The following is a 12392-nucleotide window of genomic DNA, read 5'->3' on the forward strand; positions in this document are numbered from 1 at the left end:
TTGTACTGAGAAACAAATGCACACAATGTCCTCCGAACTTCTTTGGATATCAGAAATCCCAAAGAGATTTGGAGTTTATGATACAAACACTGTTTAATAAAGGAAAAAGAAAGCTGTTTTCCCTGCATGTCACAAGATATGAACTCATGCACATCTTAACCAATTACTGTCTGAAGTTCAGAAACGAAACAAATGGAGCAAGATAATTCTAAGGTATCACAGGTATCACATTCAATTACTCGACTTGTATCTTGTATAAAATGTTCTCCTCTTTTCATCAGCTCCATCTCAATTAATACTGCACACCACAGATTCTCCACTGAAGCACAAAACTGCACAGTTGGCATCCAGCCTCTTAAATCTTTCTTGCAGAGCCATCAGAGAACTCAATGTCTTGCCTTCTGCTCACAAAAATTATCTGTGGCCCTAAAAACAAAAACTCCACCTTCTTGGCAAAGAGACAAGATCAGTAGGTTTTGCAGGGATGGAAGCTCTTTTCCAAATTTGAGTTTCCACTAAAATAAAGTTTTCCAGAGAAGGTCTGTTTCAAAACAGAGTCTCCAGAAATAAAAAAAGAAAGGAATTGGAATATCTTGTCACCTATCACAAAATACTACATTTTGTTGAGCTGAGACCCAGCGCCAAATGTTCCTCCCTTCTCCATGAAGCAGAACTCTTCCCTTTCTTAGGCTGGGGCCCAGGCTTAATTGCTAGATTGTAGCCATTTTTTGCAGGCAAGGAGAGCAGATTTCAGTGCATGCCATTTTAGAAGGGTGTGGATCTAGAGAGAGCTGTCAGCCATGGAGAACCAAGATGGGACTCAGTCTCTTCGGGCTCCGAAATGTTCACGTTGCCGGAATCATGGCTTTGTGGTACCAGTCAAGGGTCATGCTGGTCACTGCAGGTGGAAGCAGTGCCCATGTGAGAAATGTTCTCTCATCACTGAACGCCAGAAGATCATGGCTGCACAGAAGGCCTTAAAAAGACAAGGACCAGATTCACCTCCTAGAGAAACCTTGCCTCCCACTCAGGGTAGGCCCAATGAAGAAGTGGTAGCCCTTGCTAGCAGTAAGAAGGGCCTAAAAATAAATTCCTCAGAGTCTCCCACTCCTGGGTCAGTTGTGCATGAAGGAATTAAAGTGACTTCAGCAGTTAGCTCCAGTACCAGAACAGCAAATAATCCAACTCCACCTAAACCGAGCTCTCCGACCTTCATAGATTTAGGTATGTGTACCAGCCATTATTTTTCAAATAATGATGATTAGTTATGTCTTTTCTGTTTAGGAACTTAACTTTCTACTTGTCCTGGGCCTTGGCGATGTATGCATTGCTATGCCAATTTGTTACTGGTGATGATTTGGATTATTATTTTTCTTTCCCCTGCCAAAGGATGTTATTGCTTAGCTGTTTATTTATTGACTGCAGCTTCCATATCCTGCTTGAAAGCTGCTCCACCATGCTTCATTGTTGCAAACATAAATTTAAACAACCAGAATCTGAACTGTATGAGTGAAATGAGTTGCTGCAGGCCCAACAAAACACTGAAGTGCCAATCAAGCAAATAAAAAAAAACAAAGAGTCTGGAATTAATATGATTTGTTCTATATTTTACCAACATTCCTCTCAGCAAAGGGAATATTTCAGTGTTAATGAAAATAATTTGCTGGATTGTTTTTTTAAGAACAAAAGAGAATAGACAAACCTTTGACTGCTGCCATCTTTTGTTAACAATTTATTTTTGCATTGAATTGATATTGTGCAGGCTGTATTTTGAAGACTGTTTAGAAATGCACCGCATTTAAATGAAGTGCTCTAATTTGAATTTCTCTGCAAAATTCAAATTGCAGTGGCTAGTTATTTTTAAATAAAGTGGTGCTAATCATCTTAAATACAGCAAAAGTTTAGCAAATATATTTGTGGGGTCCTTGGTGCTCTGTGAGCTTGGTTGTTTTCTTGCAGACATTTTCTTGCACTGATAATAGTAGTTTATTTGGGTAATGAAACATCTGCAAGAAAACAGCCAGGCTCAGAGAGCACCAAGGATCCCTCATTTTAACCAAGAGCTACAGATATTCTCCTCTAATATAATATTTACCAAACTGATAATAACCATTGATTTAAGTCAACAGGTTCAAAATTGTTTATCAAAACTAAACCTGAAAGATTGCAAGATGTTATACATTTCCTAATTATTCAGAATTTTTGTTACATTAAAAATATCTTCTCCTCCATGCTGCTCTCTTAATTGGGATCCCTGTTGTGCTCTATTTATGAATATGGATTGCCATCTACTGGTTTGATATAACATTAAATACTATTAAGATACCTTGCAATTTATTTTTGTTGCTTGATTTGATACATTAAGTTCTACTTAAGAGAAAAAACAGAATTGTTTATTGTGGGTCATTCTAATTCAAAGTGTCACTGATTTATAGATTTTTTTTTCGTACTGAGGAAAATCAGCTTTTTGCTGTTATTGTTGCTTGCACTTCGTATTTATGATTTTTTTTGTTACCCTTGCCCCTTTTATTAACTCCTTTTCTTTGTTTTTGTATTTTACATTTTCATGAAATTTAATGAAAGTTTTGATTAAAAACAAGAAACCATGAATTAAATTTGTCCAAACTATATAAAACAGTAAATTACAGTATCACATTTTATGTTAATATATCTCCTTATTCATAAATAAATAATAGTTGATTTAGTTTGTTTATTGCATAATATGTTTCTATCCTTTGCTTCTCTGTGACTAACAAAGATCTCTATGCATTCTTCCAATTGATACAGATCCAATGAGCAACAATTCTGCATTTGTAAGATCTTGGCCTTTTAAGGTGTCTTGATTGTAGGACCTTTACACCTCTCAGTGTGGAACAATTATGTTAAAAAAACACTTCTTGCATATAAGTTGTTCATTCATTCTTCAATGTTCTCATGGATATGTACCTGGGAGGACACCTAAAGTGTACCTTCTTGAAAGTTCAATTAGCCAAAATGCAACACTTTTAGGATGTTAAAATACCATTCAGACCTTTATATGTTGCTGATACCAGCCAGTTTGGTCTAGTCGTTAAGACACCAAGCTAGAAAACAAGAGACCATGAGTTCAAGTCCTACCTTTGCCATGAAAGCCAGCTGGTTGACTTTAGGCCATTTACTCACTCCCAATTCACCTCACTGGGAAAAATAAGAGAAGAAAGGTGTGTTGGATATGTCCTCCCCCTTGAGATATTTGTAAAAATGATAAAGGCAGAATAAAATAAATAAATAAATAAATAAATAAATAAATAAATAAATAAATAAATAAATACTGGTAACCCATTTAAATCCAGCCACCATCCGTTTCATCTAACTTTTTTTTTAACAGATCATCCCAATGTGCCTCAAGAATGTATTACTGTGTGTCCAGAATTTGGGGAGAGGGACCCTCCCAAAATGTATCCCGGATACTCTGGGATGTATCCTTATCATCCATTTTCAATGGGATTCACTATCAATCAACCAGCTTACAGAGGTCCATCTCCTGCACCTGTTTTGCCTCTGCAAACAAGTTTCAGACACTTTTCTGGCAATCATGGAGCAGGTAGTGTTCCTGCTACTATACCAGTAAGTATAGTTTTCTCCATATGGTTTAATACCCTTCACATAAGCACAACACCTACAGATGTCTTTTGCAGCTCGCTATTGGTGTAATAACTTTGAAGTAGTGACATATTTTGAATTTTGAGTAACTTGATTGTAGTTTGTGGGGCATAATCTTTCACAAAACACCAGAAACCAAACCAGTGAGATTACTACCCCTTTTCTATCTACATTCCCATGATTACAATTTTTTTTATCAGATAGCCACATATCCACACAAAGCAGCACCTGGCTGCTTGTATTTCAAAAATTGCAATCTGAACTCAATTATTGGCAATGAAATGGATGATAGAGCCTGGATGATAGAGCCTGGCACTATGCTTTTCAGCACATTCACTTTCCATTATTTTTTTAAAAAAATTAAAGAATGGTATAAGATGCCTGAAGAACCTTGGTGGAGCAGTGGACTAATGCCTCCTTAAGTAACACCAGCTGCCTGCAATTAGTGCAGGTTCGAGTCCCACCAGGCTCAAGGTTGACTCAGCCTTCCATCCTCCCGAGGTAGGTAAAATGAGGGGGCAATAAGCTGACTTTGTAAAAATGCCGCTGGGGGGGCCAAAAGCCCTAATAAGCAGGCATATACATAGAATGAAGGCTATTGCTAAGCACATTGATTTGTGCTTCTTAGATTGTAAGCCGCCCTGAGTCTTCGGAGAAGGGCGGGATATAAATGGGATTTAAAAAAAAAAGAAAGAAAGATTGCCACCCAAGGCTACCATACTGGGAACCCACTAAGTTTGGATACTATGCAGACAAGATTAATGAATTATGAATAGCTGCTAGGATTATACAATAATTTAATTTCTATTGAACTTTAGTCTAGTTATGAATCTTAATTGAATTTCTGAGAAAATCTCAGATGTTCTACTTTTAGAATTGTCCATTTAAATTGGCTGTATATTGGATCATCCACATGGTTCAATAAAACATTGACTTGGATGCACATTTGATGATTAACTTCATTATAATCTCTCATTGAGGCCCACCTAGTTGATGCAATTGTTAATATATCCAATGGTCGTTATGACTGGGGAATTAATAAAAGTATGGGGAAGGAATGTGAGAATAGATGGTTCTGTAATGTCTCATATACTGAACCCACAACATATCTATAAGATGATTTTTTTTTCCCTGTGTTCCTTCCTGGTACTTAACTACAGAAATGCAAGCAAGGAGCATAGCAGCTAATAGTACTAGCCCAAACTATAAACTTTGTCTCCCCTATGTATGTCAGAAAAAATATTTTTGAAAAAAAGCTATATTTTTTTTTAAATTTGGAATGGGTTAATAACAACTTAGGTGAATAAAAAAATGGCAAAAATACATGTTAAGTCTTCTCTCCCAAATCTATTTGAAAAACATAGCGTTGAAGTGTTATTTAGCTCTCTTAAATATGGGTTGTTAACTATACAGTACCACAGTTAATGTAACTGTTGCTGTTGGACCTTAATATCATTTATTTACCATTTGGTACAGGGATTTGGATTTCTGTTAAATGGTTCCAGTCTTTTCCAGTTGTGCCTATCCATGTCCTGAGTTGGAGGATGTAAATGTAAAACTTGAAAATGTTCTTGATTTCCTTTCCAATGATAAAATTAAGGCTAATAAAATTATGTATGATAAATAAAGTTAGGTTTCTGTCAGACTGACTTCTATTTTAAATGCTTTCTGGAAGTAGCTGAAAAGTAATCTCTTCTGAAGGCATGTGATACCACCATGGCGGTGCTCTCTCTGTGTGTGTGTCATATGAAGAGAGAGAGAGAGAGAGAGAGAGAGAGAGAGAGAGAAAATTTGCTCTAATATTACAATCACTTAGGATATTTTCTTTTATTTATTTGATTCATTCTTGCAAAAATCTCTTTCCAGAAACTTCACGTTTTCCTGTGGCTTTTTTGTTCTTGAAACTGACCAGACAACCCCTTGTTTATAATTCCTAGAAATCTAGATGATAGATAGATAGACAGAGATAGATAGATAGATAGATAGATAGATAGATAGATAGATAGATAGATGATAGATTAGAGAGAGAGAGAGATTTCATAGGATCATGAAATATGTTTTGGCCTAAGTTTCACTGACTTTATAGCCACCGTGTGCATAGCTCAGTTCACCACCTGTTCATACAACTTTGTTTTTATATAGCTACAGGACACAGGTGGGGATTTCCGGCCAGGATACTATACTCCACTCTCACCCTTTATACCCCGAAGCTTTCTGCCAAGGATTCACTACCTTCCACCACCTCTCCAGCTCAACCTTGTGACTGAAGCTACAAAGGAAACATCTGGTGAGTAATCAGAATATTTGGTTGTGCAACCGTTACACTCACTTAACCATTCAAAATTACAATGGGCCCAGAACAGGTGCTTTATAGCCCATAAAACATTTCTGGTCTTTGTAAAATGTCATGCCATCCCTGCTTCTCAGTCACTTGACCATGTTTCAGGTGCTTGTCGACTGTCTCAACTTTACGACTGATGTTCCATTGTCACGTGACAAAAAATATATCAGAAAATGGCTTCACACTTAGAATTGCAGCAATTGCTTAACAACTGTGGGTTTGCTAGCAAATGATTTGCTAGCAAATGCTTTTATGATCTCGGAAACCAACATTGAGAAACATCACCTGAACAACAGAATCCATTATTTGTTCAAACTACAGGGGCATATAAATCAAGCGTGCGTTTACTTTAATTGTATCTTACTTATATCTGGGATTAAATCATGATCACATCGCAATACATGACTTTGGGTGGAAATAAACTATCCTCTGAAAATATTAAACTTAAAATTTAACTCTGCTTGCACTGTTCAACCACTAAAGAACAACGAAAGAATATTTGTACGAACTTCAAAAGAAATTTAGTGTTTTCCCCAAATAATTTATTGCAGCAGAGTCATATTAAATCTTTACATTCTTTCTGCACATAGGGATTGAGGGCTTTTTTTCAATAGGACAAACTTTTCCCCAGTATGTTTTTTTTTTAAATTCCATTTATATCCCGCCCTTCTCCGAAGACTCAGGGCGGCTTACAATTTAAAGCACAAATCAATGTGCTTAGCAATATGTGATCTAATACATTCCAGGATGTTCTGGATCCTGGTAGTTATATATTGTTCATTGTCACAATTAGCTTATAAGTAGTCCTTGAGTTACAACTATAATGGACCCTGCCCATTATGGTTGTAAGCTATGGCAGTCATAAAGCGGGTTGATCATGTGACCAGCCTAATTTTATGACCACTTTTGCAGTAGTTGTTAAGCGAACGTTGTTGTTAAGTGAACTCATGGTTCATTATGCACCAGTTTTGCCAAAAAATGGAAGTAAGTACCAGTTTTTAGCAAAACCATCATAAAAAGGCAGTCATGTGACTGTGAGAACTGCAAATGGCCTCGTTGTTGAGCACTTGAAGTACAGTCACATGATCGGGGGGGGCAATGGTCAAAACATTGAATCCTGATTGTAAGTAGGTCTGTTGTAACTTATAACAATTCCTAAGTGACTGGCCATAAATTAAGAACTACCTGTATTTGAAAAATGGTTCTGCCTTGAACAGCTGCAGATAGTCAAATGGCTCAAATAATCATTTTCAATCTGATGTTCTCAGTAATTGCCAATATCACTATGCACACTTTATATTTGTTTACTAGCCTATTAATATATTAAATAAATAGGAAACAAATGTAGTCAAGGTGAAGTAATAAGTACCGTATATACTTGAGTATAAGCCGAATTTTTCAGCCCACTTTTTGGGCTGAAAAAATCCACTTCGGCTTATACTCCAGTGAACAAAAAAAAAGAACTTCCACCCCCCAGTTTGGAGAGCTGCTGCTTTCATCAAACATGGACGAAGGCAGCAGCTCTCCAAATGGGCTGCGGCGGTTTGGAGAGCTGCGCGCGCAGCTCCGCCGCCACCTCTGCAAGCCTCCGCTGAGAGAATGGGGCGGTGGAAGCTTGCCACCCATTTTCTCGGCGAAGACTTCTTTCGGGGGATGCAGCCTCTGTCACCCCCTTCTCTCAGCTGGGCAGCTGAGAGAAGGGGGCAACAGAGGCTGGATCCCCCAAAAGAAGTCTTCGTCGCTGAGAGAATGGGCGGCAAGCTTCCCCGCCCCATACTTCGTGGAGCGCTCCAACGCCTTGTTCTCTCGTCTCAGCGGAGACTTGTTTCGGGGGATCCAGCCTCTGTCACCCCCTTCTCTCAGCTGGGCAGCTGAGAGAAGGGGGCGACAGAGGCTGGATCCCCCGAAACAAGTCTTCGTCGCTGAGAGAATGGGCGGCAAGCTTCCCCGCCCCATACTTCGCGGAGCGCTCCAACGCCTTGTTCTCTCGTCTCAGCGGAGACTTGTTTCGGGGGATCCAGCCTCTGTCACCCCCTTCTCTCAGCTGGGCAGCTGAGAGAAGGGGGCGACAGAGGCTGGATCCCCCGAAACAAGTCTTCGTCGCTGAGAGAATGGGCGGCAAGCTTCCCCGCCCCATACTTCGCGGAGCGCTCCAATGCCTTGTTCTCTCGTCTCAGCGGAGACTTGTTTCGGGGGATCCAGCCTCTGTCACCCCCTTCTCTCAGCTGGGCAGCTGAGAGAAAGGGGCGGCAGAAGCTGCATCCCCCGAAAGAAGTCTTCGCCGAGAAAATGGGCGCTGAGATTTTCTCGGCGAAGACTCACCTTCTCCCGTTCACCTTCAGCAGCTCCGCCAGGCCCGTCCAGTGCCCTGCTAGCAGAGCTTGACAAATGCAAAAGCTGCTTTGGTTAAACACTGGAAGGTTTAGTGATTAACCCACCCCACCCCACCCGGTCTTCTTGCTGTTTCTCCCCATCCTCACTCCTACCCACAGGGGCTCTCTGCCACTTCTACTACTTCTTTTTCTTTCTTTCTTTTTTGCTGAGGTGTGCGTCTCTCTCTCTCTCTCTCTCTCTCTCTCTCTCTCTCTCTCTCTCTCTCTCTCTCTCTCTCTCTCTCTCTCTCTCTCTCTCTCGTTATCTCGAACCAGATGGGATGGCAAAGTCAAATGCAAATGGGGATCTTGCAGATCTTGCCCTGCCTTTCCCCCCACGGTTACCTTCTGTTCTTGATGAGCTCACGAGTGCTCAAGGACAAAATAGGGCAGGGCACAGCCGGCAGTTAAAAATAGGAAGCAGATAAAAGGAAAGGTAAGGAGGGGTTCAGGTTGAGAGGAGAGGCTGCGTAGCCTTAGTGTAACTCCTGTTTGGGCTGACTGGGTTGCCTCCGATGGGCTCTGACAGTGGAACAGAATGGAATAGAAAATATGGAATGGAATGGAACAGAACGTAGAACAGAACAGAACAGAACAGAATAGAATAGAATAGAATAGAATAGAATAGAATAGAATAGAATAGAATAGAATAGAATAGAATAGAAATATAGAAAGAGAATAGAATAGAATAGAATAGAATAGAATAGAATTATAGAAAGTGAATAGAATAGAATAGAATAGAATAGAATAGAATAGAATAGAATAGAATAGAATTATAGAAAGTGAATAGAATAGAATAGAATAGAATAGAATATAGAAAGTGAATAGAATAGAATAGAATAGAATAGAATAGAATTGAATAGAATTGAATAGAATTGAATAGAATTGAATAGAATTGAATAGAATAGAGAATGGTAATAAGAATAGAATAGAATAGAATAGAATAGAATAGAATAGAATAGAATAGAATAGAATAGAATAGAATAGAATAGAATAGAATAGAATAGAATAGAAATATAGAAAGTGAATGGAATAGAATAGAATAGAATAGAAATATAGAAAGTGAATAGAATAGAATAGAATAGAATAGAATAGAATAGAATAGAGAATGGTAAGAATAGAATAGAATAGAATAGAATAGAATAGAATAGAATAGAATAGAATAGAATAGAATAGAATAGAATAGAATAGAATAGAATAGAAATATAGAAAGTGAATAGAATAGAATAGAATAGAATAGAATAGAATAGAATAGAATAGAATAGAATAGAATAGAATAGAATAGAATAGAGAATGGTAATAAGAATAGAATAGAATAGAATAGAATAGAATAGAATAGAATAGAATAGAATAGAATAGAATAGAATAGAATAGAATAGAAATATAGAAAGTGAATAGAATAGAATAGAATAGAATAGAATAGAATAGAAATATAGAAAGTGAATGGAATAGAATAGAATAGAATAGAATAGAAATATAGAAAGTGAATAGAATAGAATAGAATAGAATAGAATAGAATAGAATAGAATAGAATAGAATAGAGCTGGAAGGGACCTTGGAGGTCTTCTAGTCCAGCCCCTTGCTCAAGCAGGAGGACCTATACCAGTGGTGGTGAACCTATGGCACGCCTGCCAGAGGTGGCACTCAGAGCCCTCTCTGTTGGCACGTGCGCCACCACCGCTGCCAGCAGCAGGTCCTTGTCGGTTGGTGGACTGGAAGAAAAGGGAGGGGGAAGCATTTTACATGCGTGCATGCGCGCACAGGGCCACGAGCAGGCACATGCTGCAAAGGGGGCGGGGCTAGTGCCTGCGTGATACTCACTAGCCCAGCCCCGTTCTCACGTGGTGCGGTGCCTTGTATCTGCACCCTGCGGCACGGCGGTTGGCGTTTTTGTGCCTTGTGGTACGGTGGCCCATTTTTTGCTCCCCCTTTTTTTTCGTGCCAGAGGCGGCACTCAGAGGCGCCTCCCTGTCCCCTCCCCCGAGGGCACCAGAATGCCGATGCTGCCTTGGCACTTTGTGATAAACAAGTGGGTTTTGGCTTGCGGTTTGGGCACTCGGTCTCTAAAAGTTTCGCCACCACTGACCGATACCATCTCAGACAGGTGAATGTCCAGTCTCTTCTTAAAAACCTCCAGTGATGGAGCACTCTTGATTTCTGGTGGCAAGCTGTTCCACTGGGCAGCTGAGAGAAAGGGGCGGCAGAAGCTGCATCCCCCGAAAGAAGTCTTCGCCGAGAAAATAGGCGCTGAGACGCCTCATTCTCTCGCTCAGCGGAGACTTCTTTCGCGAGATCCAGCCTCTGCCGTGCTGCACTGAGAGAACAGCAAGCCACCCCATTCTCTCAGCGGAGCACTCCACCGCCCCATTCTCTCGGCGGCTTGCCACCCCGTTCTCTCATCTCAGCAGAGACGTCTTTCGGGGGATCCAGCCTCCAGCTGCTGCATTTCCCAGCCTCGGCTTATACTCGAGTCAATAACTTTTTCCAGTTTTGGGGGGTAAAATTGGGGGTCTCGGCTTATACTCGAGTCGGCTTATACTCAAGTAGATGGCTCTTTAAACTACACTCTGTAAATAACAGAATTGTGTTGTGAATAAGAATGTGTTTTGCTTTTGTTATTTAAATAATAGTCATTTAATAAAACAGAAGACTTCTGTTCTGCTTCTGTATTTTAGTTTCCACTGAAGACAGCCAGGATTCTGCAGTTATATGTAAACCCAGCCAAACATCTCAAGAAGATGCCACTGAAGATTATTCTTCATATTCTGAACAATAAATCTTCACCATCTAAGCTGAGATATTGCCTTCAAGTGATGCTATAAATGTTATTTTGTATTTTACTTTAATCTATATTGCTGCTAATCCTAATTTATCGGTCAGGTAAAGTTAGAATATAGCACTTATTCAGTTCTAGTTGCATTATTGGTATTTCATGTTCATCTAATTTGTCCCACTAGAATTTGGTGTCTTGGTGCCAAACAGCAGGTTTAAAAAGATAGCCCTGTATTGGAAATCATCACTACAGTCTCCTAATTGCATGTCAGATAGTGAATGGAAGCACAGTTATGTATATTGTGAGAAGTCAGATGTCCTCAGTAAATATCTATGACTCTACCATAGAATCCAAGCACTATTACTGTCCAGCCTATGCTTTGGAAGGAAACACACTAGTTAGCTTTAAGATTTTCTGCTTTTATTAGTTGATGCCAGCCTACAGTGTTAGTAGTTGTTTGCTATAGCAGCCTTTTTCAACCTAGTACTATTGCTATATATTGAAGTTGGAATTATGGAAGCATGGTACAATTGGAGGGTATCAAGTAAGGGAATGCATCAAAAGTTTGATCTATCAATTCATCCATGCTAAGTTGCTGTTAAATTAAAGAAACATGCAGTTCTTTTTCAGGTGCTGTATTTCAAGTTGATATAGTCAGAGGTTAAAACTTTTTACAAACTGGATTCTAATTGGGTATATTACATATATTTACATATATTCAGAAATCAGTTGGGAAAATATGTACCCTAAATACTGATAATTATGGGGAAGTCTTTCTGCTAAATTTCTGTACTAGAGTGGTACAAGCCTTAACGGATTTGAAGTCTGATGGCTCACCTGTTCTCATTAATTTGGGACAGCAGAGTTAGGAAATATTTAATAGCCACAACTGATATTTGCAAATAGAAAAACAGGGAGAACAAAAAAGTATTGCAGCGATCAGTTAGTGATTCTAGTTTGAAGAAAAACAGCAATAAGAAAAATCTGTTTTTAGCTAATAACTTTGTATTAATAGTATTTGCAGTTTTAGTTCCATTACCTGTTGTAAAAATATATTATCCAACTTTGTATACGTTACAATAAAACATTTTCAAGTGGTGGCACATTCTTATATATCTATATATATGTATATATATATATATATTTTTCTCTACAAATTCAAAATTACATTTTGAAATGTGTTGGGCATGTACTGTTATTAGAAGATAATTTATTTATTTATTTGTTTGTTTGTTTGTTTTTATAAACCGCCCTTCTCCCGAGG

At 38.9% G+C, this 12392-nt stretch overlaps 1 protein-coding gene across 1 annotated transcript; it reads left to right on the forward strand.

Moving 5' to 3' along the window:
- Positions 1–800: 800 nt before the first annotated feature.
- DMRTB1 (DMRT like family B with proline rich C-terminal 1) lies at positions 801–11131 on the forward strand (the record flags this gene model as incomplete). The annotated part of the gene is made up of 4 exons (XM_083358140.1): positions 801–1224; positions 3368–3606; positions 5785–5929; positions 11031–11131. The coding sequence occupies 4 exons, from the start codon at positions 801–803 to the stop codon at positions 11129–11131; spliced, it is 909 nt and encodes a 302-aa protein (XP_083214266.1).
- Between the last annotated feature and the right edge of the window lie 1261 nt (positions 11132–12392).

Source organism: Vipera ursinii (genome assembly GCF_947247035.1).
Source record: "Vipera ursinii genome assembly, chromosome: 3".
Classification (NCBI taxonomy): Eukaryota; Metazoa; Chordata; class Lepidosauria; order Squamata; family Viperidae; genus Vipera; species Vipera ursinii.